The sequence below is a fragment of the Ambystoma mexicanum genome, chromosome 5q, assembly GCF_040938575.1.
Source record: "Ambystoma mexicanum isolate Mex_15411 chromosome 5q, UKY_AmexF1_1, whole genome shotgun sequence".
NCBI lineage: Eukaryota > Metazoa > Chordata > Amphibia > Caudata > Ambystomatidae > Ambystoma > Ambystoma mexicanum.
Genome location: NC_090933.1, coordinates 1073745036 through 1073772815, shown reverse-complemented (window position 1 = coordinate 1073772815; position 27780 = coordinate 1073745036). Strand labels below are relative to the sequence as shown.

The 27780-nt window shown below is 47.0% G+C and overlaps 1 protein-coding gene across 2 annotated transcripts in view; it reads right to left on the bottom strand.

Moving 5' to 3' along the window:
- Window positions 1–27780, bottom strand: part of TBC1D31 (TBC1 domain family member 31) — a 1687314-nt gene that overhangs the window by 471467 nt on the left and 1188067 nt on the right. For both annotated transcript variants that reach the window (XM_069621570.1, XM_069621571.1), the window contains exon 15: window positions 24296–24448. In XM_069621570.1, coding sequence (XP_069477671.1) covers window positions 24296–24448 — 153 coding nt within the window. The remainder of the gene's footprint in view (window positions 1–24295; window positions 24449–27780) is intronic.

The window sequence follows — 27780 nt, the reverse complement described above, 5'->3', positions numbered from 1 at the left end:
CTCGTATCGTGCTGGAGAGGCCCAAGAGTGTGCTGTGCTCAGGAGTCCCGCCTTGTCCCCTGCTAAAAACGTGGGGAAGGGAGACCGCAGCCATACCATCCTGTCTTTTAATTTTGAGAAGACATCTTTCTTTTCTGGTGAACATTACCCCACACTATTTAGTAATTTAGCGTTAAGGATTGGCAATAGGTTGTTTTAGTATAGGCCCTTTTTATTTGACAAGCTGCCACTAGGGCTGCCTTATTATTATTTGATGGTCGTAGCTTGCTTCCATCTTAGATTTAGGTTTAGATTAGGTGTTTTTCTGAAAACATTTATACAGTTTAATAAACACCCTTGAACTGTGATCACTTGTGTCTGTCTTTACTGTTGCCACCATGAGTTCCTTACAGGTATCAGAATGGCCAGCAAGGATTTGCGCAGAAATAGCATCGGGTTGAACAGAACAGCAACCACGACGGGGAATAGCGTGTGTGCGAGGGGCCAGTTTAGGGTCCCTGAGGTTCTACATACAAGGGACGATAAAGTGATCTGTCCAAGTGACAGGAAAATCAGGGTATACGAGAGCCCCAGCCTTTAAATTTAGTATAGCGTACGGGGGCGCGGGCTCTGGCATGGGAACGCCCCACTGAGGCCATGATCTTCGGTGCCTCACCTCAGTCCCCTTTGAACACATTGGACGTTTAGATACCTGGCTACTCTTAGTACATATTAGCCCATGGCATACTAGCAGGGGAAAGTGGGTGGGACGTATGGAGGAAAGGGGACTATGAGTACTCTAGTCACTATGGTTAGTAACTTTAATTACGCATTCATCCCCTCCCCTTTCCTCCATCCTTGTGGGTGATTCCACCAAACAAGAACATAGAGTGGAGCTGCGACAACCTGCCTCATATCTAGGATGAAGCAAAACGGTCCTTCAGAACCGCCTGAACAAACTCTGCATTGTGCCTGGAGCTGGTGTCCATTGAGTAGTGCTTAAAGAAGGCCGGAGTGGCCCAAGTAGCCGCCTTGCTGATGACTTCCCAAGAAGCAGGTCTCTGAAACGCGACAGCCGTGTCTGTGACCGCATGAGCATGAATCCCCTCAGGAACAGGTTTGCCCATGGCCTTGTATTCCTCTGAGATCGTCTGAATCATCCAACGGGCATTGTAAGCCTTGGAAGCCTGGGGAGGTGCCCCCAAAAGTCACAAACAATTCCTCAGACTTCCTGAACGATTTCGTCTGAGAGAGATGGGGACCCTCTTTAGGTCCAAGGAATGCAGGGCCATCTCTGCCTCCGACTGAGGGTTTGGGAAGAACACTGGCAGGCACATCTCTTGATTCAGATGAAATGGAGACCTCCGTCAGCAAGAAGTTTGGGCGAATGCGCAAGATGACCTTGTTGTGAAACGTGGTGAAAGGCTTGCACGAGGACAAAGCCTGCAGCTAACTAACCTTGCGCGCAGAGTTGAGAGCCACCAATAAAATAGTCTTTAGTGTTACCAAGCGGATGTCGACAGAGGCCATCGGCTCAAAAGGCCTGTGCTGCAAAGCTGCAAGAATCACAATGAGATCCCAGATCGGGTGCGGCCTATGCACTGGCGGGAAAAGCTTAGACAACCCCTTAAGGTGGGCCTTAACCACCTGGTTGGCCGCAGAAAACACATGTTCAGGGGAATTCTTATAAGCCCCAATGGCCACAAAATAAGTGTGGCACGTTATCGACCGGTACTCCAGACCGAGTCAGGTGTGCTGAAAAAGCCAGTACGTCGTCCAGAGGACAGGTGGCAGAGTCCAGGCCCTTCTCACGAGACACATGGCAGAACCTAGTCCATTTACTCTTATACTGGTACCGAGCTGAGGGCCTCAAACCCGAAAATTGCAGAGGGTCCGTTGGAGCAGAGGGGTGGGCGGGAACGCTTAACATCTGCGGCCGTGCCAAAAGATCTGGAAGGTATCTCCCAGAGAACCCCAACCCCATTCTGCCCATGACGCAAACAAGGGGCACTTCGAATTCAACAGGGATGCAAACAAATCCAGGTCTGCGAACCCCCAACGCAGGAACAGGGGCAATAGGAAGTTGTGTGCAACTCCCACTGGTAAGTGTTGAACCCTAGGCGGCTCAGCTGATCCTCTTCTACATTACTGTTCCCCGGTAGGGGGGCTGCTGAAATCCAAACTTCCTCCCACTGCTCTGAGCTCGAGCAGATTGATATACAGTAGGGCTTCTGTACTCGATCAAGCTCCCTGAATCACATAGCCCTCCAGAGTAGCCCCTCCAGAGTAGCCCCTCCAGAGTAGCCCCTCCAGAGTAGCCCCTCCAGAGTAGCCCCTCCAGAGTAGCCCCTCAGCCCGAAAGAGAATAGTCTGTCGTCACCACCAGGATAGGCTCCGGCCAGGTGAAGGGGGCCCTCAATGAAACATTGCCATCCATCAACCACCAGCAAAGATCAGGCAGTAGGAGCGGTGTTATTGGGATCCTGTCTGACTGAGACCAAGTCTCCTTATCCCAATTGGCAGCCAGGTGGAGCTGAAGGCGCCTCACCTAGAGGCGAGCGTGCTGTACAGTGAGCACACAGGAGGCCATCAGGCCCAGAATGTGCTGGAACCATCATGCCCAGGTAGTAGTCTTGGCCAGAAAGTGTCCTTCCGCCTTGCGGAAGGGACAGAAGCCTTTCGGGCGTGGGAAAGACCTGCTGAAATGTAGTGTTCCAACGCACCCCTAGGAAGACCAGTTCCTGAGATGGGCTCAACTGTGACTTCCTCTGGTTGAGGGAGAACCCCAGCTGATGAAGAATATCTCTGGCAGGAGTGCATCACCCTTTCGGGTGACCCCATACTCACCAGCCAGTCGTCCAAAAAAGGGTACAGATGAGGGACCTCAAAGCGGAGAAGGCCCGCCACTGCATTCATCAACTTTGTGAAGACACAAGGAGCCTAGTTCAGGCCGAGGGGCATCACTTTGTACTGAAAGTGGAATGACATAATCGTGTACTGCAGAAATTTCCAATGCGGTTGGAAGATGGGAACATGCAGAGACGCATCCTTGAGGTCTAGAGAACACATCCAGTCCCCTGCACACAGAGACTTGGATATGTGTACAAGGGTAATCATCTTGAAGCGTTCCAGCGGTAAACACAGATTTAGAAAGGACAGGTCCACAACAATCCTCAGGCCAGCCTGGTTGTTCTTGGGTACCACAAAAATCCTGGAATAGTATCCAGATCCCCTGTCTACAAGAGGAACCGGTTCTATAGCTTGCACCTACAAGAGCAAAAGGACCTCCTGTAAAAGAGCCGGGGACCCGATCTGACGAAGGAGAGGATGGTGGAGGCAAAGGAAGAGGAAGAATGAAGACCATGGAGACTACGGTAGGATCCACAGGTTGCTGAAAAGGTGCTTCCAAGTGTCATGGAACAGAGCCAAACAGCCCCCCACAGGCGAGCTGTGTTCCCCGACCTTCACATCCCTGCTTTTTGGCGTCAGAGGCAGGAGCAGAGGAGGGGGAGCAGAAAAACCAGCTTGACGTCCTCTGCTGCTTCCTCCTATTGTAGCTGGGCAACGTGTCAGGCCTCTGTGTACCGCGGTCCCAGAACCCCTTCAAGCCAGGGATGGCGCTGGGCTTGAACTCAGTTCTGCTCTGAGGGAAGGATTTCTGACCTGGTTTTGTCAGGATGGGCAACGACTTGGTGGTTTTAAGTCAAAGCTTTTGTCTTTGTCTACTTGTTATCAGTGGACGAATGAAAAAGATCCACGCCCTCAAAAGGCAGATCCAGGATCCATTCCTGCACGTCGGAAGAAAACCTAGTTGCGTGCATTCACGCCATCCTTCTCATCTCAAACACAAGGCACAGCCCTCTGCTGGCTGTGTATATGTGGGAGACCGAAGACTCCTTGAGGTTCTGCGCAATGGTCCGGGCATGTGTCAGCACGGCCTTAAAGGCCCCCAGCTTGTTCCAAAAGGGGGTTGGACAGAAATTCCCAAGCACCCGCCACAGCTTCTGGTTAGCTGTGGCTAAGAGGGCGTTTGCGTTGTCTTGCCGCAGATGCAGTCCTGAGATGGAATAACAGCACTTTCCCAAAGACTCAAGGAATTTGTCCTTCTTGGAGAGGCAACTGGGAGATGGCTCCAGTGGAGGAAGACGACAAAGACAATGGTTTAGAATACAAGAAGGCCACAGCCACCACTGAGGAATGTGGCTATGGGTGGGAGGCAAGGAGGATTAGCTCCCCGTCCGTCAGACTAAACCTGCTGTCTAACTTCTTGTTCATCTGGGTGTTGGGCCTGAGCTTCTCTGAGACCTTTTGCGCCACCTGCAGAACATCCTTCTGGAGAGGGATGCCAGACCAGATTGTGGTACGCTTCCCCAAGACCTCTGCTAGCACTACCAACTCCTGGGGGGCTTCCTTGGGCAGAGGAACCCCCAAGAACTCCTCCAGGCCCTGAAGGTGGTCATGGAAGGCATTAACGGATGCCAAGGGTTCATCATCCTGGGTGTCGTCATGGTCATCGCCCCCCCCGCCCCCTCTCTTTTTCATAGACCGAGGGGAATCCAGGCCCTGGTACAAAGGTGCTTGCAGAGTCCCCCCCAAGGTCCGGAGATGCAGAAAGGTCAAACGGCTGTTGAGGGGGAGGCGTTGGTGGTACAGGAGGAGGTGGAGGGGTCAGAACAACCGGAAGGGTCTGGACTGGGGGAGGGACTGGCACTGGAACCAGCAGCGCTGGAGGACAGGAGGAGTACCCAGAGGAGGGGGCTGGGGCGGCACCACCTGCGGGATGACCTCCTTCTCAATGTCCCTCAGGAGGCCCTTCATCTGAGGGGAACGTATGAGGAAGAGGAAGTGCTCAAAGAAGTGGTCCTCGCAAGCCTCTGGGTCTCTAGGGACCTGGCCCTCTGAGCCGCTGGGTCTCTTCTCTTGGTCAAAGATCTGAGGACCCTGGTATGTGTAGCCGTAAGGCTGTGATTGGTAGATGTATCGCTGAGGGGATCAGAAGCCTGCACCATAGGATCTGCTGCCGATTCCAGAGGGAAGTGGGCTGGGATCTTCCTGCGAAGCCCATTCGATGGGCGCAAAGCACTGGCGGGCCCTGAGCTGGATCCAAGGATGGCTGCCGGTCTGGCAGGCTGCACTGCGTGCCTATCCGCCATTTTGAAGCCTTGCATCACGCCCTGGGCAGGAGGGCACCAAGGCCCAGAGCCAGGAAAGGCCTCAGACACAGGAGGATACCGCTTGGTTCTTGCACCCGAAGCAGAGGTGTCTACCTCAGAGATCCCTCTTGTAGGCGCCGAGCCCTCAGCCAGATGGCTGGTAGTCGAAACGCCCTGACTCACGGCCTTGGAGCAAGCTCTGGTAGGCTGGACGCCCTCCGCACCTGTGCCGGTAGCCATGTTGGATCGTGCAGACGACAGACTCTTGGTGGTGGCACTCGACGATCCCTTAACGAGGGTGACGAACTTGATCACCCTGACAGCCTCGTAGAACTCCCCTGAGCCCTTCAGCTTGGGAGCCGGTGGCTGGGATGGAAACGTACAAATACTGTGCCTTTATAATGCCCAACTGCATTATTACTACGCAGTCGGCATCAAAAAATTCCGACTCCCATTACTGCGACCATGTGGAGTGGGGGCTGTGCGGGTTTCCCCCGCTACCCTTGGTCGCTGTAATGGGAGTCAGGGGTTGCGGGGACAAGAAAGTAACAAAACAAAAAAAAGATAAAGGACCCTGCAGCGTCAGCTCAGACGTACGTAAGTGGGAGGAACTGCGCCGCAGGGATAGTGGGGAGTCGGCAGCGCACACAGAAGTGTGAGCGGGAACGGGTAGGGCAATGCGGGCCGGGGCATGCAGGCAATAGTGATCTATCTGATTACTGTGCCGTGCCGTAATTGGAGTTGACATCTTAGTCAGCGGAATTACGGGTGGCGCAGTGTTCACATAGATCCGGCGGGATGGCCTCCGGTCTGCCCCTGGAGCACCCGGAAGAGTCCCCAGGCCCCTCTGCTTGGGAGCCAGTAGCCTTAGAGGCCTCTGGCCTTCCAGACACTGAATCCAAGCCACCTCTATCCACGGGAACCCTGGGGAAGGAGGTACAGCCCTGTGTTATAATGTGATGATTTGTTCTATTGTTATGTCATTGGCAACGCGCTGTATGATTCTGGAACAAATCTGTTCCAGAATCATACAGAGGCGTCGTTGAGTGTCGGAGGATGCACCCACCTGGGGACCTCCAATATAAATAAACTACAAGAAAATTAGTGCTGTCTACTAGTGTTCATTAGAGAATATATATACAACATTGGCGACGAGAAATGGTACTTACTGAAAGGAGGGAGGTCCCCGTCAAAGAAGCACGCCGCAACGCTCCTGGAACAAACATTACAACCAGAGTGTAGCACGGACATCACGACACAGCGGAACTGCATGCCACTCAAGAATCGGCACGTCGGCAGCAAGTAAGTCTGCTTAGAGAAGCAAGAAAAGTATATATATATCCATAAGGTCCGATGAAACGGTCCAGAGCCAAGTGCATTTTACGAACACAAGCGCGTGCAAGCATGTCAAAACATTAGAGGAAAGGACATAGCTACGTGAATAAATGTGCCGCCATCTTAAGGGAAGCTGTGTTTCTATAGCAACGTGGATAATGAAACAGTGCTAGACAGCCGCGGAAACGAAAATATTATTGCAAGTGGCCTATAGGAAACGCAAACGCCAAATATTCACATGAATGGGGAGAAAGCAGATTATAAAAGACAATGAGTGTAAAAAAAGGTCTGTGAAATGGAAAAGAGGCAGATTAAAGATAAACAACGAATGGTGCTGACAGCAATATAATAAATTGGAGACTGTTTCCTTGCTGAACCTTAAAAAAATAAAAAAAAAATAAAAAAAAGACAACAACAAAGAGAGGAAATAGAACAAGTGGTCAAGAATAATAATAATAATATAGGAACCCATATAAGACAATAATGCAATGAGCATTTTTAGGACTTTGTCTGATATAGTGGATGGTGCGGAGGGCTCTGGCAATTCAACTTCTGCAGCGAGTGGGGGCAGAAAATAGGAGTCTGCACTGATAAAATTAACAAGACATTTTGGCAACAAGACTAATATTGTCCTGGAAAGGTACCAATTTTTCTCCATACAACAGATTAAAGGAGAGAGTGTAGATACCTTCATGGCAGCGTTAAGAGGTCTGATATGAACTTGCAGTTTCACCGGTGTAGCGGATGAGTACCTGAGAGATCAATTCGTTTTACAAGTTGCAGATCCTTGTATACAACAGCGACTGTGGCAAGCAAACGACCCGACTTTAGAACAGGCCATGGAAATAGCTAGATCAATAGAGTTGGATGACAAATGCATTAAAGAGTTACAAAGCAATACTGAGAATATTGAAGTGAAGTGCATTCAAAATGCACAAGATGAAAATCGTGATAAAGATGAGACTCTAATTGCTTTGGTGAAAAGGATGACTAGAATGCAAAGAGAGATAGAGAATATGTGGACAGGTCACAAAACAGGTGCCACAAGCGTGGCAAACACAAACACACAAATGTAGAAAGAGAATGCCCAGTGATTTTCAGCAGAGTGCTATAAATGTGGATATGTTGGCCATTTTGGTAAAGTGTGCAGGAGTTTCAGAGGCAGAGGCAGACCTATATGGCAGAGAGAAGGAGGAGGTCGAATTTCCAGAAATAATGTGGCAAGCAGAAGGACATTGGAAGAGATCAGAAATCTGAGTGGTTTGTTGTCGGTCACTGAGGGGTTTGATGAAGAAGAACAAGTTACTTACCAACTGTAACATTCTTTCGACTGGATGTTCCTCCCACGTATTCTTCATCTTGTGATAAATTGTTATCTCCAGCTTCGCTGCTTCGGAAAAAAAAATTCTCGGCAGAGGGCGCTGTGCTCGAGGTCGTGGAGTCGATTGTCCCTTGACGTACTCCGTACTCTGTCGACGTCACCGATGGTATAAGTAGCTTGAGCCGCGCCCGTTGCTTCAGTTCTGTTTTTTCGATGAAATATATATAGGAGGAACACCCAGGCGTGTCCCATGACCGATACATTCTTCGCGAGAGGAAAGTGTAAGAAAACGTACACTGTACTGTGGGGTAGGATGGGAGGGTCGATGAGGAATACGTAGGAGGAACATCCAGTCGAAAGAACGTTACAGTTGGTAAGTAACTTGTTCTTCGAATGGATTGTGTCCTCCCACGTATTCCTCATCTTGTGATAGGCTCCCATAGCAGTATCAATTTTTTGGAGGAGGGAGTACCCATTTCAGTTTTTGTGGACAGAATGCAGAACTGCCTTTGCGAATAAACCCTCGTTAGAGGAGGCAGTGTCCAAACAATAATGTTTAACAAAAGTATGTATTGTTTTCCAGGTTGCAGCTGCACAAATGTCTGCTGCCGGGACTCCCCTCTTTAGAGCCGCAGAAGTAGCCATTCCCCTTGTAGAATGGGCACGAAGCCCATCTGGTGGTTCTTTTCCCGCTAGTCTGTAGCATTCAACTATGGCTAATATGATCCAGCAGGAAATGGTCTGTTTGACCAGTGTAACCCACAAACAGTTGGTCATCTTGTCTCAATTTAGCCATCCTAGAGATGTAAAAACTAAGAGCCCTCCTGGGATCTAATCTGTGTAATCTCTCCTCTTCTGTGCCCAGATGAGGAGGAGGATAAAACATAGGTAGTACTATTTTTTGTGACAAATGGAAGTCCGAGACTACTTTTGGCAAAAACGAAGGTTTAACTTTAAGGACTACCTTATCTTTATGAAAAATAGTATATGGTGGTTTGCATGAGAGAGCCTGAAGTTCGCTAACCCTGCGGGCCGATGATAGGGCCACAAGGAGGACAGTTTTTAGAGTCAAAAGCCGCAATGGACATGAGTGCAGAGGCTCAAAAGGTATGCAAGTCAAGAATTTTAATACTAAATTTAAGTCCGAGGTTGGTACATGAAAAGGTACTGGAGGGTATACATTAGTGAGCCCCTTTAAGAATTGAATTATTAACGGTATTTTGAAATATGAAACCTCTTCCGAGGAGCGCTTGAAAATGGACAGCGCAGCAAGGTATCCTTTGATTGTTCCTATCTGGAGCCCCAGATTAGCTAGATGTAGCAGAAAGGAAAGCACCATTGGGGTGCCACACTGAAAAGGGTCCACATCCTTGTCTTTGCACCAGTTACTAAACCTATTCCAGCGACATCGGTACAAAGACTTTGTTGCTGGTCTTCTGGCCGAAAGCAAGATTTCCATTACGTCATCCGGAAGATCCCAATCCTTGTATCTCAACCTCTCAGAAACCATGCGTGAAGGTTGAGAGGTCTTGACCTCTGGATGGAGAACCCGACCTTCCTCTTGCGAGAGAAGATCCTCTCTTTGCGGAAGACGTATTGGAGGGCAGATGGACATGTCTAGAAGGTCCGGGTACCACGTTCTCCTGGCCCAATCCGGGGCAATTAGGATCATGGTTTTCCTGAACTTTCTCAACCTCCTGATTACTTGAGGAATCACAGGGACTGGGGGAAACGCGTACAGCAGTGGAACCTTCCACTCCACTACGAATGCGTCTCCCAGAGCTCCTCTTTGAGGAAATTCCCTTGAGCAGTACTGATCGCACTTCCGGTTGATCGCGGTGGCGAACAGATCCACTTGCGGGGTTCCCCAAAGGGCGAAGATCTCCAGAAGGACTTCCTGAGCCAGCTCCCACTCTTGAGAGACCGTGCTCTGCCTGCTCAGAGCGTCTGCCGCCGTGTTCTTCTCTCCGGCTAGGTGAATTGCCAACAGAGAGATTCCTTCTCGTATTGCCCAGAACCAGAGCTGCATTGCCTCTCTGCACAGTGGCAGTGACCCTACACCTCCTCTCTTGTTGAGATAGTACATGGCCACTGTATTATCCGTCATTATCAGGACATTCTTTCCCTGTACAGAGGGCAGAAAGGCCTTCAGAGCTAGTCTGATTTCCCTCAGCTCTAATAGGTTGATGTGTAGTTTGGACTCCGATGGAGACCAACGACAGCTGATTGTCAGATCGTTGGTGTGTGCTCCCCACCCCATGAGTGAGGCGTCCGTCACTACCGTTATCTCCGGCCATGGTTGCCAAAAAGACTCTCCCTTGAGAATGTTGTTGTTGCAAGCCCACCATAGAAGATCCTGAGCAACTGCGCTCGGAACTTGCAGAAGATCCGACATATTCCCTGAGAACTGCGACCACTGAGTTCTGAGTGCCCATTGAGGGGATCTCATTCTCAACCTGGCCTCTGGTACTAGGAAAATGCAGGATGCCATGAGGCCGAGCAACCTGAGAAAATCGAAGGCCGGTAGATGTTGGGCATTCTGAAACTTTGTTACCATCTGCTGGATGTGGAGAGCTCTCACTTCGGGAGGCGAGGCTTTTCCCGATGAAGTGTCCAAGACAGCTCCGATAAACAGGAGTTTCTGGGCTGGTATCATGTGGGACTTCTTGAAATTGAGGGAGAAGCCCAGTTCGTGGAGGAAGTGGCAGGTGATCGAAAGATGTTCCTGAGCTTGTTCTGGAGAACTTGCTCTGATCACCCAGTCGTCCAGGTAGGGATATATGCGAATACCTCCTCTCCTGAGACTTGCTGCCACAACCGCCAACAGTTTGGTGAAAACCCTCGGGGTGGAGGTCAACCCGAATGGCGGAACTCGAAACTGATAATGAGAATTGCCAATCGCGACCTCAGGTACTTTCTGTGCTTTGGGTGGGTTGGCACATGAAAGTAAGCATCCTGAAGGTCCAATGATACCAACCAATCTTGGAGTTGGAGAGCCTGAAGGATCTGAGAAAGAGTCACCATCTTGAACTTGTCCTTCCTGAGGAACTTGTTCAAGTTTCTCAAGTCCAAGATGGGTCTCAGTCCTCCGTCCTTTTTTGGGATGAGAAAATATGGGGAGTACCAACCCCTGTTCCTCTCCGCTACAGGTACCAGTTCTATGGCACCTTTCTCTAGCAGGGTTAAAATTTCCTGCAACAGGAGCGGATCCGGAATTTTGGCGGAGTTGGCTCCCGGTGGATGATTCTGAGGCCTTTTTAGAAAGGGGAGACAGTAACCTTGGGCTACTGTTTCCAGTGCCCAAGCATCTGAGGTAATGCCTTGCCATTCCTTCAGATGTTGACAGGTCCTGCCTCCCACTGGTGTTTTGTGTAACAAGGTCTCAGAGGGATTTGGAGGCGGCTGCAGGAGTGGCTGAGGGTACAGATGCCGCTCCTGAGGCTGATTTTGCACCTCTTCCTCGTGCTCCACGAGGGAAGTTTCTTTTGCCCCTTTGAGAAGCCTGTCCCCTTCCTCTACCAAAAGAGGAGTAGTATCGAAAAGAACGACCCCTCCAGGAAGATGAGCTGGAATACGGTTTTAGAGGCTGGCGCAAAGAGGCGCTAAGTGATTTAGCTGCCGCTTTCGAGGTCTGAAGTTTTTCTAGGCTTTCATCAGCCTTTCTGCCAAAGAGCCTCGAGCCATCAAAGGGCATGTTGAGGAGTCTAGCTTGTACGTCCGGTGCAAATCCTGACTTCCTCAACCACGCAAATCTGCGTAGCACAATGCTTGCAGCCATGGATCTGCTGATACTATCAGCAGTATCCAGTCCAGACTGGAGGCATTCCCCCATTGCCTCCTTCCCGTCTTTGACTATATTCAGGAAGCCTTCCCTTTCCTCATCTTCTGGAATATGATCAGCCGCCGCCGAAATACAGTCCCACAGGGTATGGGTAAACCTGGCTAGCGTACAGGTGACATTTGCCGATTTAAGTGCCATACTGCCTGACGTGAAAACTTTACGTGCCCAGGCGTCAATTTTTTTATCCTCTCTATCTGGAGGGATAGTTGGATAAGCAGGTTGTTTTGAAGTAGATGCTGCTTGAATGACTAAACTCTCTGGAGTTGGATGTTTATTCAAATATTCAGGATCCGTTCCAGCTGGTCTATATTTTCTTGGAAAAGTGCTATCTGCAGCAGCAATAGTTTCTGGTTTCTCCCAGTTTTTCTCCACAGTCCTTTGAAGAGCCCTGTGAAAAGGGAGAACAGGATCTTTCTGAGGTCCCTTGACGATAATATCAGTCATATCATCTTGTTCAAAAATGGGTGAATTATTACCCCAACCCATGTATTCAACTACCCTGGTCATAAGACCCCTGTACCCAGCATCTGCATGCTCTGCAGGATCAGGTTTGGCAAACTCTAATTCTGGGGATGTGTCAAATCCACTGGCAGAATGTAGAGTATCACTCAGGTCTCTCATTCTAGATTCCTGGTCAATAAGTTCTTCAGGAACTTGTCTTGTACCATAAGTAACTCCCAAAGGAGTAACCTTGTCTTCTTCTGAAGCAGACTCTTTATAGATTGCTGACATAGATTTGAAAAAGTCTGATCTGGGCAAAGGAGTGAATCTCCTTTCTTCCTCTTCCATCTGCTTCGAAGGAAATGGCAAATCCCTTGAAGTTTTCGAGGGTGTCTTCGATAATGGCGTCGGTGACGCATTTGGCTTTGGCGTCGAAATTATCGACGTCGAGGGCGTCGACGAAGTTGTCGAAGTATTCGACATCTTGTGTTTCTTGGCCGGCACTGGAGAGGTGCTTGACTCTCGAAGATTCTTTGACGGTTTTACGTCGACTCGAGGTTTTTTGTATTCCTCGACGCTACTGGTCTTGGGCATAGTAGCCTTGGACTTCCCTTTGTCGTCCAATTGAGCGACTTTAGGGGTATGGCTTTTTCGAGGTTCTTTCGAGGGGGTCGAGGCCGCATTCTCGAAAATCTCCATCATTTTTTTGCGGAATTCTTCCCACTTACTGGGAGAATCCGATTTAGTCGGACAACGAATTTCTTTGGTCGACTCTGAAGAAGAAGATAATGAGGGAGATCTATGTCTCCTCTTCATTTGTTTCGATGACGACAAAGAGTGTCTCAATCGACTCCTAGATCGCGATCTCTTCGAGTGCCTATGGCGATCCGATTCCTTAGAATCAGTCGCTTTCTTATGTCTTTTTGACAAAACCTTTTTTGAGGCCTCCCTCCCCACCGACAGTTTACCTCTCCTCTCACGAAGAGCTTTTTCGGTCATCGATTGGCAGGACCCGCAATCGCCGGTTCGGTGACTGGAACCGAGACACCAGAGACAAATCCGGTGGGGATCGGTGATCAACACCTTAGATCCACAATCTGCACACTTTTTAAACCAAGTTCTGGGTGTCGAAGATGATGACATTTTCTTCACAGAAAATAGAAGCGCGCCGTTCTCGATCGCGAAGTGATCGGAAAAACGGAACTGAAGCAACGGGCACGAGCTACTTATACCATCGGTGACGTCGACAGAGTACGGAGTACGTCGAGGGACAATCGACGCCACGACCTCGAGCACAGCGCCCTCTGCCGAGAATTATTTTTACCCTAAGCAGCGAAGCTGGAGATAACGATTTATCACAAGATGAGGAATACGTGGGAGGACACAATCCATTCGAAATACAAATTTTAGCGTTTACACCAGCTGGAAAGTGTATGGGCCCTTGGGTAACCATGTCAATAAATGGAGTTTCCCTACAAGTAATGGTGGACAAGGGCTCTCCATATACTATGGTTGACACGGATACATTCACAAAAGATCTAGCAGGGAAAATTGAAGAGTTACAGCCGACAATGGTAAGAGCGACAGGTATGGGAAGACACCAATTAACATAATTGGTTATACATGGGTCCACTTGGTTTCCAAAGAAAGGGAGACTTATTGCAAATTATATGTAGCAGAACATGGGTTCTCCATAGTTGGATGGTGGGAACAAGCGTCATTGCAAATCAAGATACACCCTGGTGAAAGTATTCCCATATTAAATATTACTGAAAATAGTTGTGAAACAAATGAGAATTTAGCGAAAAGCTTTCCAAGAATGTTCAACGACACCATTGGCACACTGAAAGGTTTTAAACATCGGATTATATTAACGAGAGGTGCCAAGCTGATAGTTCGCAGAGGGATTGGGACCTCCAATATAAATAAACTACAAGAAAATTAGTGCCGTCTACTAGTGTTCATCATAGAATATATATACAACACCCTGTGAAGCCATGCTGAACAGAGGGCCTACCTTGTCTTGACGAGAGGTCCTAGAGACCAAGGTGTAGCAGAGGAGAAGTGTGGAAGATCTCCCTCCACCGCGACAAGCAATTCTTCAAAGCCCTGTCACCGAGACAACCAATTCTTCAAAGCCCTGTCACCGAGAGCACTGCAAGCCGACCATGCTTCCCAGCCGTGGTCGGGCCCCAAACACTCCAGACAGAGTGCATGGGGGTCTGAGGCCAGGAACGAGCAGTCGAATGAGGCACAGCTCGTGATTCCTTCTGCGGCGCATATGCGCTAGGTGAAGCGAGGCACCGAAGAGAAGCTAAAGAAGAAGATTGGAAAAACAAAATGGGGAGCAAGCGGAAAGCTAAAAAAGTCTCTGCACTGGCTGCCTGTCTGACACCGTCCGTGCCGAAAAAGGGACTGAGTTGAGGCGCCGGAGTGCGGGGCCTTGGCAGGGCGTTCCCACAATAGAGGCCGCACTCGTGCAAGCTATACTAAATTTCATGGGGAAGCTCAATTTTTTGCTGCCAAAGGTTCTGGTACCATCCCCATGTTGGGGGACGCCCACAAGGATGGAGAAAAGGGGAAGGGATGTGTGACTATATGTGACTACTGTCACCTAAGGCAGGATTCTGACACCAGCAAAATGCAGGATGACATAAGGTCCAGCCACCTCAGAAAATCGAAACCCGGTTGATGGTATTTTTAAATGTTTGCAAGATATGTTAAGCCCTCAACTCGGGACGCGAAGCCTACCCGTGGAAGAATCCAGCACTGCTCCAATGAATTGCATCTTTTGGGAAGGTGTCACCTGGGACTTCTTGAAATGAAGGGCAAAGCCCAGTTTGTAGAGTGAGTGGCAGGTGCAGGTCAGATGTTCCAGAGACTGTTTCGGAGAACTGGCTCTGATCAGCCAATCGTCCAGATAGCGATAGATTAGGATCCCTCATCTCCTTAGATTTGCTGCCACCACTGCCATCAACTTGAAAACTCTCGGGGGGGGGGGGGGTCAGCCCGAAAGGCAGTACTCGAAACTGAAAGTGAGAGCCGCCAATGGCGAACCTCAGGTACTTCCTGTGCTTGGGATGTATAGGCACATGAAAGTAAGCATCCTGAAGGTTGAGCAACACCATCCAATCCTGGAGTTGCAGTGTCTGGAGGATCTGTGAAAGAGTGATCATCTTGAATCTGTCCTTTCTGAGGAACTTGTTGAAGCATCACAGATCCAAGATGGGTTGCACACCCCAGTCTTTTTGGTAACCAGAAAATATGTGGAGTAGCAATGTTGGTATTGCTCCACTACAGGTACCCTTTCCATGGCACCCTTCTCCAGCAGGGAAGGAATCTCCTGCAAAAGGAGCGGGTCTGGTTACCCAAGAGACTGCTTGCTTGGGGGACGATTTGGAGGCCTTTTTAGGAATGGAAGACTGTACCCTTGAGCTACTGTCTGCAGAGCCCACGCGACTGAAGTAATGTTTTGCCATTCTTCGAGATGCTGGGTTAACCTGCCTCCCCCAAAGGAGACATGCGAGTCAAGTTCCCAAAGCGGTTTTGGAGTAGTGGCTGTGGCACAGGGTAAAGAGGCAGCAGCTGTTTGGGCTCCTCATCGTCCAGGACCTCGCGCCCCACGTGGAAACCTTCTTTGACCCCTTTGGGCAATTTGTTCCCTGCTTCTCTTACCAAATGAAGAATGGAAAAAAAAAGGAATGCCCTCTCCAACTGTGAAAAGACAACTGCTGCTGCTAGGGCTGGAGAATAGCTGCCCCCAAAGATTGTGCAGCCACCTTGGAAGCCTGTAATAGCTTTAATACCAAAAAGGTGTGACCCCTCTAAGGGCATGGCCAATACCTGGATGCACATCAGGAGCGAAACCTCAAGATTTACGGAGCCACGCAAACTTCCTTGCCACTGTGCTAGCAGCCATGGACTGTCCAACACAATCTGACTCATCCAGTCCTGATTGGAGAGACTGGCATGCCGTCTCCTTGCCATCTTGAATAATTTTAGGGAAACCTTCTCTTTTTTCCCTTTCAGGGACATCTTTAGCTGCATTGTCGATAACATCCCATAAAGTGTAGGTATACTTAGCCAATGCAAAAGAAACGTGAATGGCTTTCAGAGCCATACTCCCACCTGAAAACACCCTCTTCCCCATTACATCATACTTTTTACCATTCCAGTCAGGAGGGATTGTAGGGTAGGAAGCGGATTTCGAAGTAGAGGTAGCTGCTTGTTCTACCAACCTTTCCGGAGTAGGGTGTTTTGAAAGGAATTCTGGATCAATGGAAGAATGTTTGTACTTTCTTACCAGCTCCTTGCTGACTGCAGGAGTGGTGGCTGGTTTCTGCCAATTTTCAAAAATGTTATTCTTTAAGGGAGAATGAAATGGCAACACTCGTTCTTTAGGGGTCCTTTGTCTAAGGTCATTCCATTCCATAATCTTGTCAGGACAACCCCAACCCAAGTGGTTGTTTGCCTTATTTATAACAGACCTATATGCCCCACTAAGGTGGCCAGCTGTGTCTGCAGTGGCAAAGTCGACTTCAGGAGAAATATCTAGTCCACTGGCCTCTTCCAGGCACATAGTTAGATCCTGTAGTCTGGAGTCCACAGAAATTAGTTTCACCAGGACATTGGGCGTACCAAAAGGTTGGAATCGAAAGGGTGGATCATCATCATGTTCCTCCTCCTCAAAAATTGACCACATATACTTAAAAAATACTTTTTTAGATAAGGGCTTAAAACCCTTTGATGGCTCAGAGGATGACATTGATGATATCAATGTGGAAGGTTTTGACATGGAGTCCTTTGATAACGAGGATGAAGGAGCTAGCGGCTTCGGTGTGTCTTGTGTCGATGGCGCCTTTGACACCACTCGAGAAACATTCTCCGGCTTTCGACCCAGGCTCTAGGGTGCATCAGATTTAGCCTTAAACAACTCCTATTTGACCTTATGTGGCACGGCAGGGCCGGTAGTCTTCTTTGGCTCTTTCGCGGAACTGGGAGGGGCCGCCTTCGAAAACACCTCCATCTCAAGTCAGAATTCTTCCCAATCTGCTTTAGAAGCGGATTTATGTGGGAAACACAACTTCTTTCTGTCGAGCGAGGAATCAGAGGATGATGAACAATAGCGTCTCTTCTAAGATTTACATCAAAAAGATGAGGCTGAAGAGTGCTGCGAATCGCTCCTAGATGTTGAGCGCTTTCAGGGTTTTTGAGAGCAATTTTGATTTCTGAGGAGATTGTCCTACAGACCTCTATTGTCTGACAACCTCTTTGAAGGAATGGACATTAGGGATTTAGACACTGCCCGATCTAAGGAGATCTTAGCCGTCCTCTTCTTCAAGGTCTTGCTAGTCAAAGACTGACACGACCCGCAATCCTTGACCTTACTATCCTCGCCAAGACACCACCGGCATATTCTGTGCGGATCTGTGATCGACATCTTTGAATCACTGTCCGCACACTCCATTAAAACAAATCTTTGGAGTAGAAATACTCCAAAATCATGAACTACACAACAGAAATTCGCTGAGGCAAATTGAACCGTTCAAAGCGTGCAGTGCATGTGGAAACAACAGACCAGGGGACACAGGTGTGGTGCATGCTGTTTATACCAATGTCAACATCTTGTTTGAGTGCAGGGACGGAAGCCTCCGAGGGACTTCGACTCGATGATGCACAGCACCCACTTCTGACAAAAAAGCTTTACGAATCTGCAAGGAGGATATTGGTATATCAAAGAAGAGGAATCCGAGGGAGGACACAATCCATTAGAACAAAATGTTCATGCTTCACAGAACCCTTGTACTGTACTAGAGTAATGTGAGGTGCCCACAGTCTCTTATCTAAATATCCTTGTTGCACAATGCACCATATGGTCGAGATAGCGAGATGGAGCGACAAAGAGAGAAAAGGCGAAAGAAAGATTATTTGCAGCCGGGGAAGGGCGCTCGGCCAATCAGGTGGCTGGAACAGCAGGCGAGAATACACAATCCCCACCCGCTGTCCCAACCACCTGAGGCCCGGCCCTTCCCAGGGTGGCGCTTTTTTTTCTTTTTTCATTGTGGGGAGGCAACAGGGGGCCTCTCCCTGTTGCCCCCCCCACTTACCTTTTGGGACAGAAGCATTGGGCTCTGGTCCCGTGCACCTCCTGTCTGGCCGCGTTATAGACATGGAGAATGGACTTGTTCCCTTTTCCATATGGCGGTGGGCAGTTTATTTATTTTTTCTTCTATTTTTCATCGGGAGATCAGCAGCACTAGCAGCGTGCATCTCCCGATTAAAAATTCACGGCCTGAGCTGAGGACCTCCCTTCACTCAGGCTTGCCTTTGCCCAGGCTGGCGGGCCGTTAAAGGCCATGTTCACCCTCCTGGCAGAGCATGAAAGCCATAATAGTACAGTATCCGTGTGGGGAGTAGTGTTGTACCGTGTTGATGCACTGTCATGTCTTTTGCCACCTTGTTGTGTCTTGTTAGCGTATTTTATGTGATGGGTTGGCCCATTTTATGTGATGGGTTGGCCCATTTTATGTGATGGGTTCGCCTATTATATGTCATTACGATGTGTCACAAAAGGTCTGGTAACTACGCCAGGGTGCAAACTCAGTCTTTAATTTTTAGTCAACTGTCCGGTGCCTTTCTTCTGAAGACCCACCGACACCTCAGATATTTCAACCGTATCACTACTCAGACTTCCATTGGGTGATGATACATTGTGAATTGACATGCCCCATGCACTAGCAACTGAAAGACAACTATACACTACATTGCAAGCACACACATCGCAATCGCAAATTAACGTGTTGACAGGCTATCAATGTTTTGCTCTATGACCTATACAGTGCTTTGTTGCTCCAATAGGTTTGTGCTATAAAAACATATAATCATAAAATGAATCAGTAAAGGATATTCCACTATATTCTGCAGATTTGTTAATGCCCATTTGTAGAGTGTAACCAGGACACACGTTTATCATTGACACAGTTTTAATGGCATTTATTATGCACTGTCTGTCCAGATAGATTGAGAACCCTCACACAAAGCAGATACCAAGTAAATATACAGCCGCCCATCTTTACTGACACAACCTCCTTTCATACCACCAAAATACTATGCCATGATTACTCATTATGTGACACTCCAGATGTTTTTGACTTCCCATGATCCCTAAACAGCATAGCCAAAAGGTGAAGGATTGTGGAAGTTGTAGTCTAAAACATAAGGAGCACCACATATCAACCATGCTCCATGCCAAAAAGGCTTCACCACAACTTAAAGTGAATGAATACATTTACCCAACAGCACTGCCACATAAACCTGCACTTGATTCCAAACATGCTCACGGCTGGATGCACCTGGACACTGCTCCTAAAAACCCCACAAAGCTTAACTATGCACAGAGCGCTATTTTTCCCAATTTATTTGCATCAACATTTCAGCAATAACTACTTTGCTCTTTTGGCTTACTCCTCCTAACCCCCCACCCAAACCAAATCAAATTCAATCCATTGCTTGCTGTTAGGTTAGCACTGAAAACATTGTCTCTTAAGCTTAGGACCTGCAACTAAGAAGCCATGAAAACGGCTCATGTACGGTATATTAGATTCAACAACTCAGATTCACACAATTATGGTCCAAAGTCAAAGCTGGAATTAAAACATAGGTCTCCATGTTCAAAGCTCAATACGTTTGGCACTCCTGTAGTTACTATACATTTATAAACTAAATATAAGAAAACAAAATGTGACTTTATTTAGGTAGAGCTCATGATTTTCTTAAATTGTATCAGGGCTTTTTAGATGAATGCATTAGTATAAATACGTGTACTTGCAATTGTTTCCATTATCTATTTATATGTTTAGATTGTCTTTGAACCAAAGCAGTGGTTTATATATGTTTTCACTAATGTAAATCATATTTTATGAATTGCTTTATATTATGCTTTCTTTGCTTGTGAGCTTATGGTTATGGCAAAATAAAGCAGTGATGGACTGTGAATTTGGAGGGGCCACATTGAAACAGGCCTGAGAAAGTGAGGTGTAATATCGACTTGCCCCAGGATCAGTATTTCTCTCTTGGAGCCATTTAGGTAGCTGTTGTATGATCACTGTGGAACATGGGTCAATGTCTATGATTCTACTGCTTACCCAGTGTCTTTCAGGGACGCGCAAATACCCAGCGTGCCTGGCGATGCTTGACGACATGAAACCGAGGAAATATACCCAAACCTCTTAAAGAAGCAAAGTCATGGGATAGGAACTGCAACGAAATCGGGTGTTGTTCTGTGCTATTGAAAATGATAAATTGATAAATCCCCCTGTGGACAAATCGAATAATAATATTTTAGGGCCCTGTGGGTCAGGAACACATTTATTCTGAATGCCGTGAAACCCTTGTAGCATAAGTATACAAGCAGTGCTTACTAAACTAATATTCTTGAGATGTTTGTGCTGGTGTAGTTGGCTGTAATGCAGTTCTCGGGAAGTGTGAGGTAAAACTGTGCTCAAAATCCAATAACTAAATCTTCCTTTCTCCAGGTAACAAACACTTGCAGTCCATAGTAGTCTGTATCTGTATTAATCCATCTGTTTGTAAATGAAACCACTTAGAAATGCATAGCTTTGTTTCCTGCGATTCATTTGCTTAACAGAAAAAAAAGAATGTCTTTGCCTTTCACCATGGAAGTGTTCATGTAATGGTTTTTGAATGTCTTAGAGGAAGGACGTAGAAAAAGAAAAGAAACATGACCTTGTCCTTATCCTTATCTGTTTTCTTACCGGTAACAACAAAAAAGGCATGCTATCAAATGAATAATAATCGTAAACGTGTCCCCATCTTTCTTGTTACAGGTACCAACAAAAAAGCTTGCAGTCCTCTTAATTAATGATTCTCGGCGAACAAGGTAAGTAATGACGAACGTGCAAGCACTGTTAATTGGCAAGCCGTGAACAGCTGCACGGAAGACTTTAAACAATGTAACTGGGGTACGGCTTCGGAGGAACCTCGTGAACGCCGGCAAAACAACTCAGTGCGCGAGAAAACTTCCTCTGGCAAACACGCCACTGCATGCGACTCTCGCATGAACGAGTACAAATGAACGTTTTCTCCTCATTTGTTAATACCGGCAACAACGCACCATGAGAACCTGTCTTAGTCTTCACAATAAGAATTTCACAAAACGGAAATAACGCTGGCTGTTTTCCTGTAATCTTCTGGCTTTTGCCCACAGGTGCTAATCTCTGAAAGCCGATTCTGCAGGCATGGGCACGGCACTTCAATAACATGGTAAGCGTAATGGCAAGCATAACCTGACTTGCAAAAATCGCAAAGCACTGCCCCCCTATTGGTTGAGGTTTTAAAAGCCTGGAACCATTCAGCACCGCACAGTTACTGGTACCCCTACCTGCAAGGCTAAAAACCTCGGGGTCATCTTCGACTCCACACTCTCCTTCTCTCCTCATATATCTGACGTCTCTAAGAAGTCTCACTACCAACTGCACCTCCTCAGAGGTATTCTTCCCTTCCTCTCCTTCCCCCAGAAGCTCACTGTCTCCCGAGCCCTGGTTCTCTCAAGGCTGGACTACTGTAACAGCCTCTATCTAAATCTGCCTGCCTCCACTCTCCGCCCTCTGCAACTTATCCAGAACAGAACTGCGAGACTTGTCCTTGGCCTCAAGCCCAGGGACCGTATCTCTCCTGGACTGAAATCTCTTCACTGGCTCCCAGTGGCTGCGAGGATTAAGTTCAAAACCCTCTGCATTGTCCACAAGGCCTTCTGGGGCCTGGGGCCTAAATACCTTCAACTCTCTCTTCCTAAATATCTTCCTTCACGAGCACTTCGCTCATCCGTCTCCAACTCCCTCATGGTCAGCCGCTTCTCGAAGCAACGAGCTGGGGGTAGATCTCTCTCCGCAGCAGGGGCCTCCCTCTGGAACAGCCTTCCTGCCTCCCTGAAACTTGAGGAGAACCATCTCCGGTTCCGGAAGCACCTCAAAACCTTCCTCTTCGCTTCTGCCTTCTCTCTCCCTCTCCCCTGCTAAACCTGCTTAACTTCCCACTGAATTCTGCACTTAACCTGCATCTGGGCCACTCTCAGCGACCTCGGTCCAGGGCCCAGCCACTCTCCACCTGCACTGCCTCCCTTGGCCCCCCCTGCACCGTGGGACTGTCACTGTATCCCTACAGCCCCCTTCCCAGCACTTGCTATGCACTTACCTCGCACTTGCCACCAGCTGGCCCTTTTTATTCATTATTTATTTTACGCTACTTACCTTGTACTGCACTTTCCCCCCCACCTCCTCCCCTTGCACTTTCTCCTTTTTCCCCTTACCTCGGCACTTGCGCGATCTGAATGACACCTGGCCTAGTAGGATCGTTTGTCTGTCTTTCCCTTGTTTCCCCCCCCCCCCGCCTCGTCGCGCCTTGAAACACTTGTGTATAGGCGCGTTACAAATACCATATCATATCATATCATATATCATATCATACTTGCCATGTCTTGACCCCAACTGCGAACATCTTGGGAGTTGTCTTATTGGCACAGTGGAGGCTATCTTAACATGTCTTTCGTGCACCATAGCTTTCCATGAGTTTGAAGGGCTGGGCAACCGTATGTGAGAGAATGAGTTCCTGACAATGATTGAGTTGTGTGCCCCGTGTTATGTTGGAATGCTAGATTAATCTGGGTACCTACTATCAGCAACGTGTGGAAACCACAAATCCCTGCACAGCTGGGCACTAGTCTACCTCCTCAAGCTCTCCCAACCCTACATACTATCCAGAAAATCGAAGATCATCCTCCCACAACCTACTTGCCATCCACAAAAAACAATAAACCAGATTTGGTGAAAGATTGCTACATCAACACGGAACCCTGCCCAAACGCCGGCAAAGAAATTTGAAGACTCACCTCGTCACTTATGCTTATTATAACTAAACCTTAAAGCCCATGCTTTGAGTCGTCTTCTTAAGACAAGTCAGCCATGCATTTAAGACTAACTAAATCACAACCAAATCTTGTGGAAATACTAAGGTTTATCCATCTTGATTCTTACACAAGACTAATTTATCAGAGGAATTGCCATCATGTCTACAATGTTACATTCTACCGATTCCTTACATTGGTCCCTAGTAACACTTGTTGATATGCCTCTTGTAGCCATAAGCATTTACAAAAAAGGCTACCCACCATGAAAATGAGAATTGTGGGTATGTTACATTAACATTTAAAATGTTCTCTATATACCTGGTTGCAAGTTTACTTTCCACAACACTTTGCCTAAGCTAAATCCAATGTGTTGAAACCTTCTCAACTAAATTAGGTAAAGGTGAGAACATTGGACTGTCTTCATAAATCAAGGATTTCACTGTATTTCAGTCAGGAGAAGATTAGATTTATTTTGCAAAATAAGAGGAAAGTTCAGGGAATTCTGGATTGGAATATTTGTAGAACTGTCCACACAACTGTCCAGATAATTTTTCAGAAATGCATGGTACTGGTAGGTACTAAGGAGAATGCAGGTTTTGGAAGGCACGATCCACATTTTTGCTGACTTCAGCTTTAGTACAACCATGTGACCAATGTAAACCAATGTATAATCTGCCGTTTCCCCTGTTTCCTCCTGGCATGTGATTTAGGAAGATATGGCATTTAACGTATGCCACACAATCTATATTAGATTGTCATATATAGGTGTATTTCCACAAAACATGCTTCAGCTTCTTGGGCATCATCAGTGGGTAAATCTTGGAAGACCATCCAAAGTAACTTCAACCAGGATTCCACATTTTCATAAATGTGTGCTGCTGCTATATGTCTCATGTTGCCAGAGCTTTCACAGGTGACAAACTGCAAGCAAGGCACTTCTGGAATATGATCAGAAATGTGAACCAAGACAACAATTGTTACACTGCCATATTTCCAATCTTGAGATGTGCGTGGCTGTGAACACATCAGAGGACATTATAAAGCAGGTATGGCCCTCCCTGTATGAACCGGAACTCTGTGTTTTTAAGATGCATTTGCATAGGCAAATTTGCCCAAAAAAGCAATCAATTCAAGTGACCTACTCAAACTACGAATCATGTCTACCTGACGAGGATGGATGTTTCAACACAAAATTGGAAAACATTGCCAAAAGCAAGATAAAGGGCATTGTTGTTTCATGTGTGAACCAATGTGGTGGGGTAGACAATGCAGTACCTACACAATTGGAAATTGGGAATTACCTCTGTCTTTGATCAGCAAGCTTCTGTTCTTCCTCCAGAACAATTTTTCGCCTTTGGTCTTCTGCTCCCTTCAGAAGTTCTTGTTGCTGATACCAAGCCTCATCTTCCACTTTACGTCTCAAAGTCTCAGCTTGGATTTCATGTGTTATTTGTCTATGGGATAGACACAACAAAAGGCATAATATAAATTTAATCAGAAACAGGCCAAATGGAACATTTTTCAATGCCATCTGTTGATTAACCCATACCATGTCAGAAACCTTTCATGCATGCTGTCCTAGTAGTAGAAATTACATAGGACCACTGTACTCCTGTGGACGTCTCATTGTTTTCCCCAATGCATGAAACTTGCTTCAAACAGTCCAGATTTGTGTGTCTGTTGACATAATTTGCTGGGTACATTTTGTGGTTTACCTCTATAGCTGGTAGCAGTGCTAAGTATCTACTATAGAACCACAACTGGTTTAGAAGGTTCAGTGACCTTGAATGAAAGTGAATGTTATAAGTATGTTATAAAATAGAGAAACTGTAGTGGTTGGTGTGAAGGTGGGAGGATGATGTGAATGTTAACCGTGTGTCATAACTGGAAAGATTGCAGTGAGACAGACACTATGACTGGTAGGTGTTGTGTGTGAGGCACATTTTTCTAGAAAGGTTGGAGTAAGGAGTGCCTAGGTATTGTGTCACAGAATATAAATTAGCACTGCATGTTGCAAGCATAAGGAGGACAGATAAAAGCAGCTACATTTACAGAATTAGTGCAGCAAGTTGAGGAACCGTTGTGCTGGAAAAAAGCAGAGGTAGATTGCTGAGCTGCAGGTGTGTCACGTAGATAGGGGGTGAATGAGAGATGGAAATGATGGACAAAAGTAAAGATTGCAAAACTGCTTTGTAACTGCAAATGTTGGGGGGTAAGGGATGGGCTTGGGAGGAGAGTCGTGGTTGAAAGCACCTTCGAACCTGGATCTAGCCTGGTCTATAGTTCTGGTATTTTCAAGGACAGATTCGCTGTACTCTGGGTTTTGAACCAGGACTCGAAATTATAAGCAGCCCCTGGGTATCCAGCATTAACCAGTGACCAGGAGCTACCACTGGGAAATTAACAGCTAGTTCGTAGCATTCCACAAATATAACTTCCACATACGATGCAAAAATATCATTGTGTCCATTATTTATGACCCCTTATGCTTTAGATGGTGCATAGATGTGTCCTAACGTTGCCAGTCGCATGGTACTGAGCCTGTGGAGCTTGGGTCAAAAACAACCTAGAGGACTAAAGACAATGGACCAAGAGGAAAAGATCCTTTGACAAGGCGAAGGTTGGTACAGTCTAGTAAAGTTCAGTCAAGTAGGCTCGGCCAGGGCCTTTAGGGAATCAAGCTCGGGCTGGGTCCAAGAACAGGGTCATAATGTGTGCTTAGTGTGTAATTTAACCCAATCTGATGGATACCTGAAAGTCTTTCTATGTTAGTTGCTCTGGATTTGATACAAGAAAAGTTACTCTAATAAAAGGGGTCTGCAACATTTGGCTCTCCAGATGTTTTGGACTACAGCTTCCATCTACCCTAGTCAGCATATGGAAAGATCTGGAGAGCCACAGGCTGCAGGCCCCTGCTCTAATCGGACTAAACAAAGGGTAAAAGAAGATGCTAACAAAGGGGGCTAGACAAGGGCCTTATATTTGTTCAGATAACACAGGAGGTTGTAGAAATTACCCAGCATCATAAAACAAGATGTTATAGGTTCCTGGAACAGGGATCATCCTTGTGACCTATAAATAGGTTAGCAGCTAGATTGCTAAAGAAAGAAAAACCTATATCAATAATGTCCTAACATATGCCAAGTTTATTTATTTACAACTCCATGAATAAAGGAATACAACTGTTACATCTGAGCAATGTCTGGACTTGCAGTGTATGTTAACCGTGCAAGTATTTATATTCTGTATGCAATCACAAACAGAGAATTTCAACATTTGCCAGGCAAAAACTAGATATGGATGGAGGCACTGTCTCAGTTATATATAAAATTTATGATAGTGGGGAATAGATATGGGCAGTTGGCAGATGTAAAGTACCCGTATTTTGCTTCAGGAGTTAAGGCCTATGTAGTTTACAGTGTTTTGACTTACTATGATATGGGGGATAGTGCACCCCTGATGTTTTACATCAAGTTCTCTGCCACCACTCCTGTTGTATCTGCAGCTCCAAGGTAGAGCTAGGGCTGCCAAGCTGGCTGGCGGAAAATGCTCAAATACCCCTCTCCATGCGCTGAACAGTTGTCAGAGAGGGGGACTCGGGGGCATGAGAGCAGAGGGCATAGTGAAGCTGACAGGAGAAAGTAAGACACCCGACTGCACAGCCTGCACTACCATATTGCCACATGGGTGTGGCGGAATCACACCTACTTAACAGATGCAATATTACATGTAATGCAAATACATTCAATTACAGTTACTAAAAATGGCACAAGTAATTTCCCGAGGCGAGGAAGAAAAAAAGTCCTTTCCTTTTTCCAGGCAATAAATAAAAAAATCTACAATAAAGAGTGACCAGGCAAGACTTTGCCCCTCGATTGAATGTCAACTAACTCTAAAAAGTACAGATTTGTTCAGATCAAATATTTAAAGCAAGTTAATGTTCATCAAGAATAAATGTGACCTGGGAGTGGCGGCAGGTCTACATGGTTGGTATCTGCTCTAAGCCCTCATGAAGGAAGGCCCTTGCAACATTGTAGGCCATCAGCCTGAGGTCTGGTTCTTTAGTTGAGCATGTTCTTAGCTAAGAAGATGAAGGAAGCTTTTTCCCCTACAAATCTCAGAAGCACAGCGGCTATATTGCTATGACCACAAAAGTGATAGGTGGAAGGTTTTGAATGAATCTGTACCACTGGCATTGCTCTGTGCAACCTTCCACAACATCGTTTTTTAGCCCGTCTGCACCATTACAAAAGGGGTCCAGCCATATGCAAATCAGTCAGGTACTGCCACCAATGGTAGCAGCCCAGCCCAAACTGCTAGGCCAGGTCCCCTCTGCACGGAAACAGAAGCAAACCCAGACATTGCTAAGCAAACAACTGTACCTGACCCTGCAGGCTTTCCCAGGCGGTAATAGCCCATGGACCTAGTTAAAGGTCCAGAGGTAACTAAGGTTATTAGCAATCTCCATGACCCTTCTCAAAGGATTCCACTTGATCTTTCCTTTACCAGCCCTCATGTATAGAAGCAATTTCTATGTTCCAGTCTACATATGGATTGTTACAATGGCTGCAGTGAGCCTTTGGGCTTTTATTTAGCAATATGATGCTCATTATAGAAAGGGGATTTCGCAGTAGATTTGTCTTCAGAACAGGAATGTTCTCAATATAACTGTGTCCTACTTTGGCTCATGTTCCATATTCAATATTTTTTAGACCTCTTTCCATCATGACCCCTTTGCCAACTTTCAAAGTTAGTCATGCTCATACCTTGTTTTAAAATGGAATTC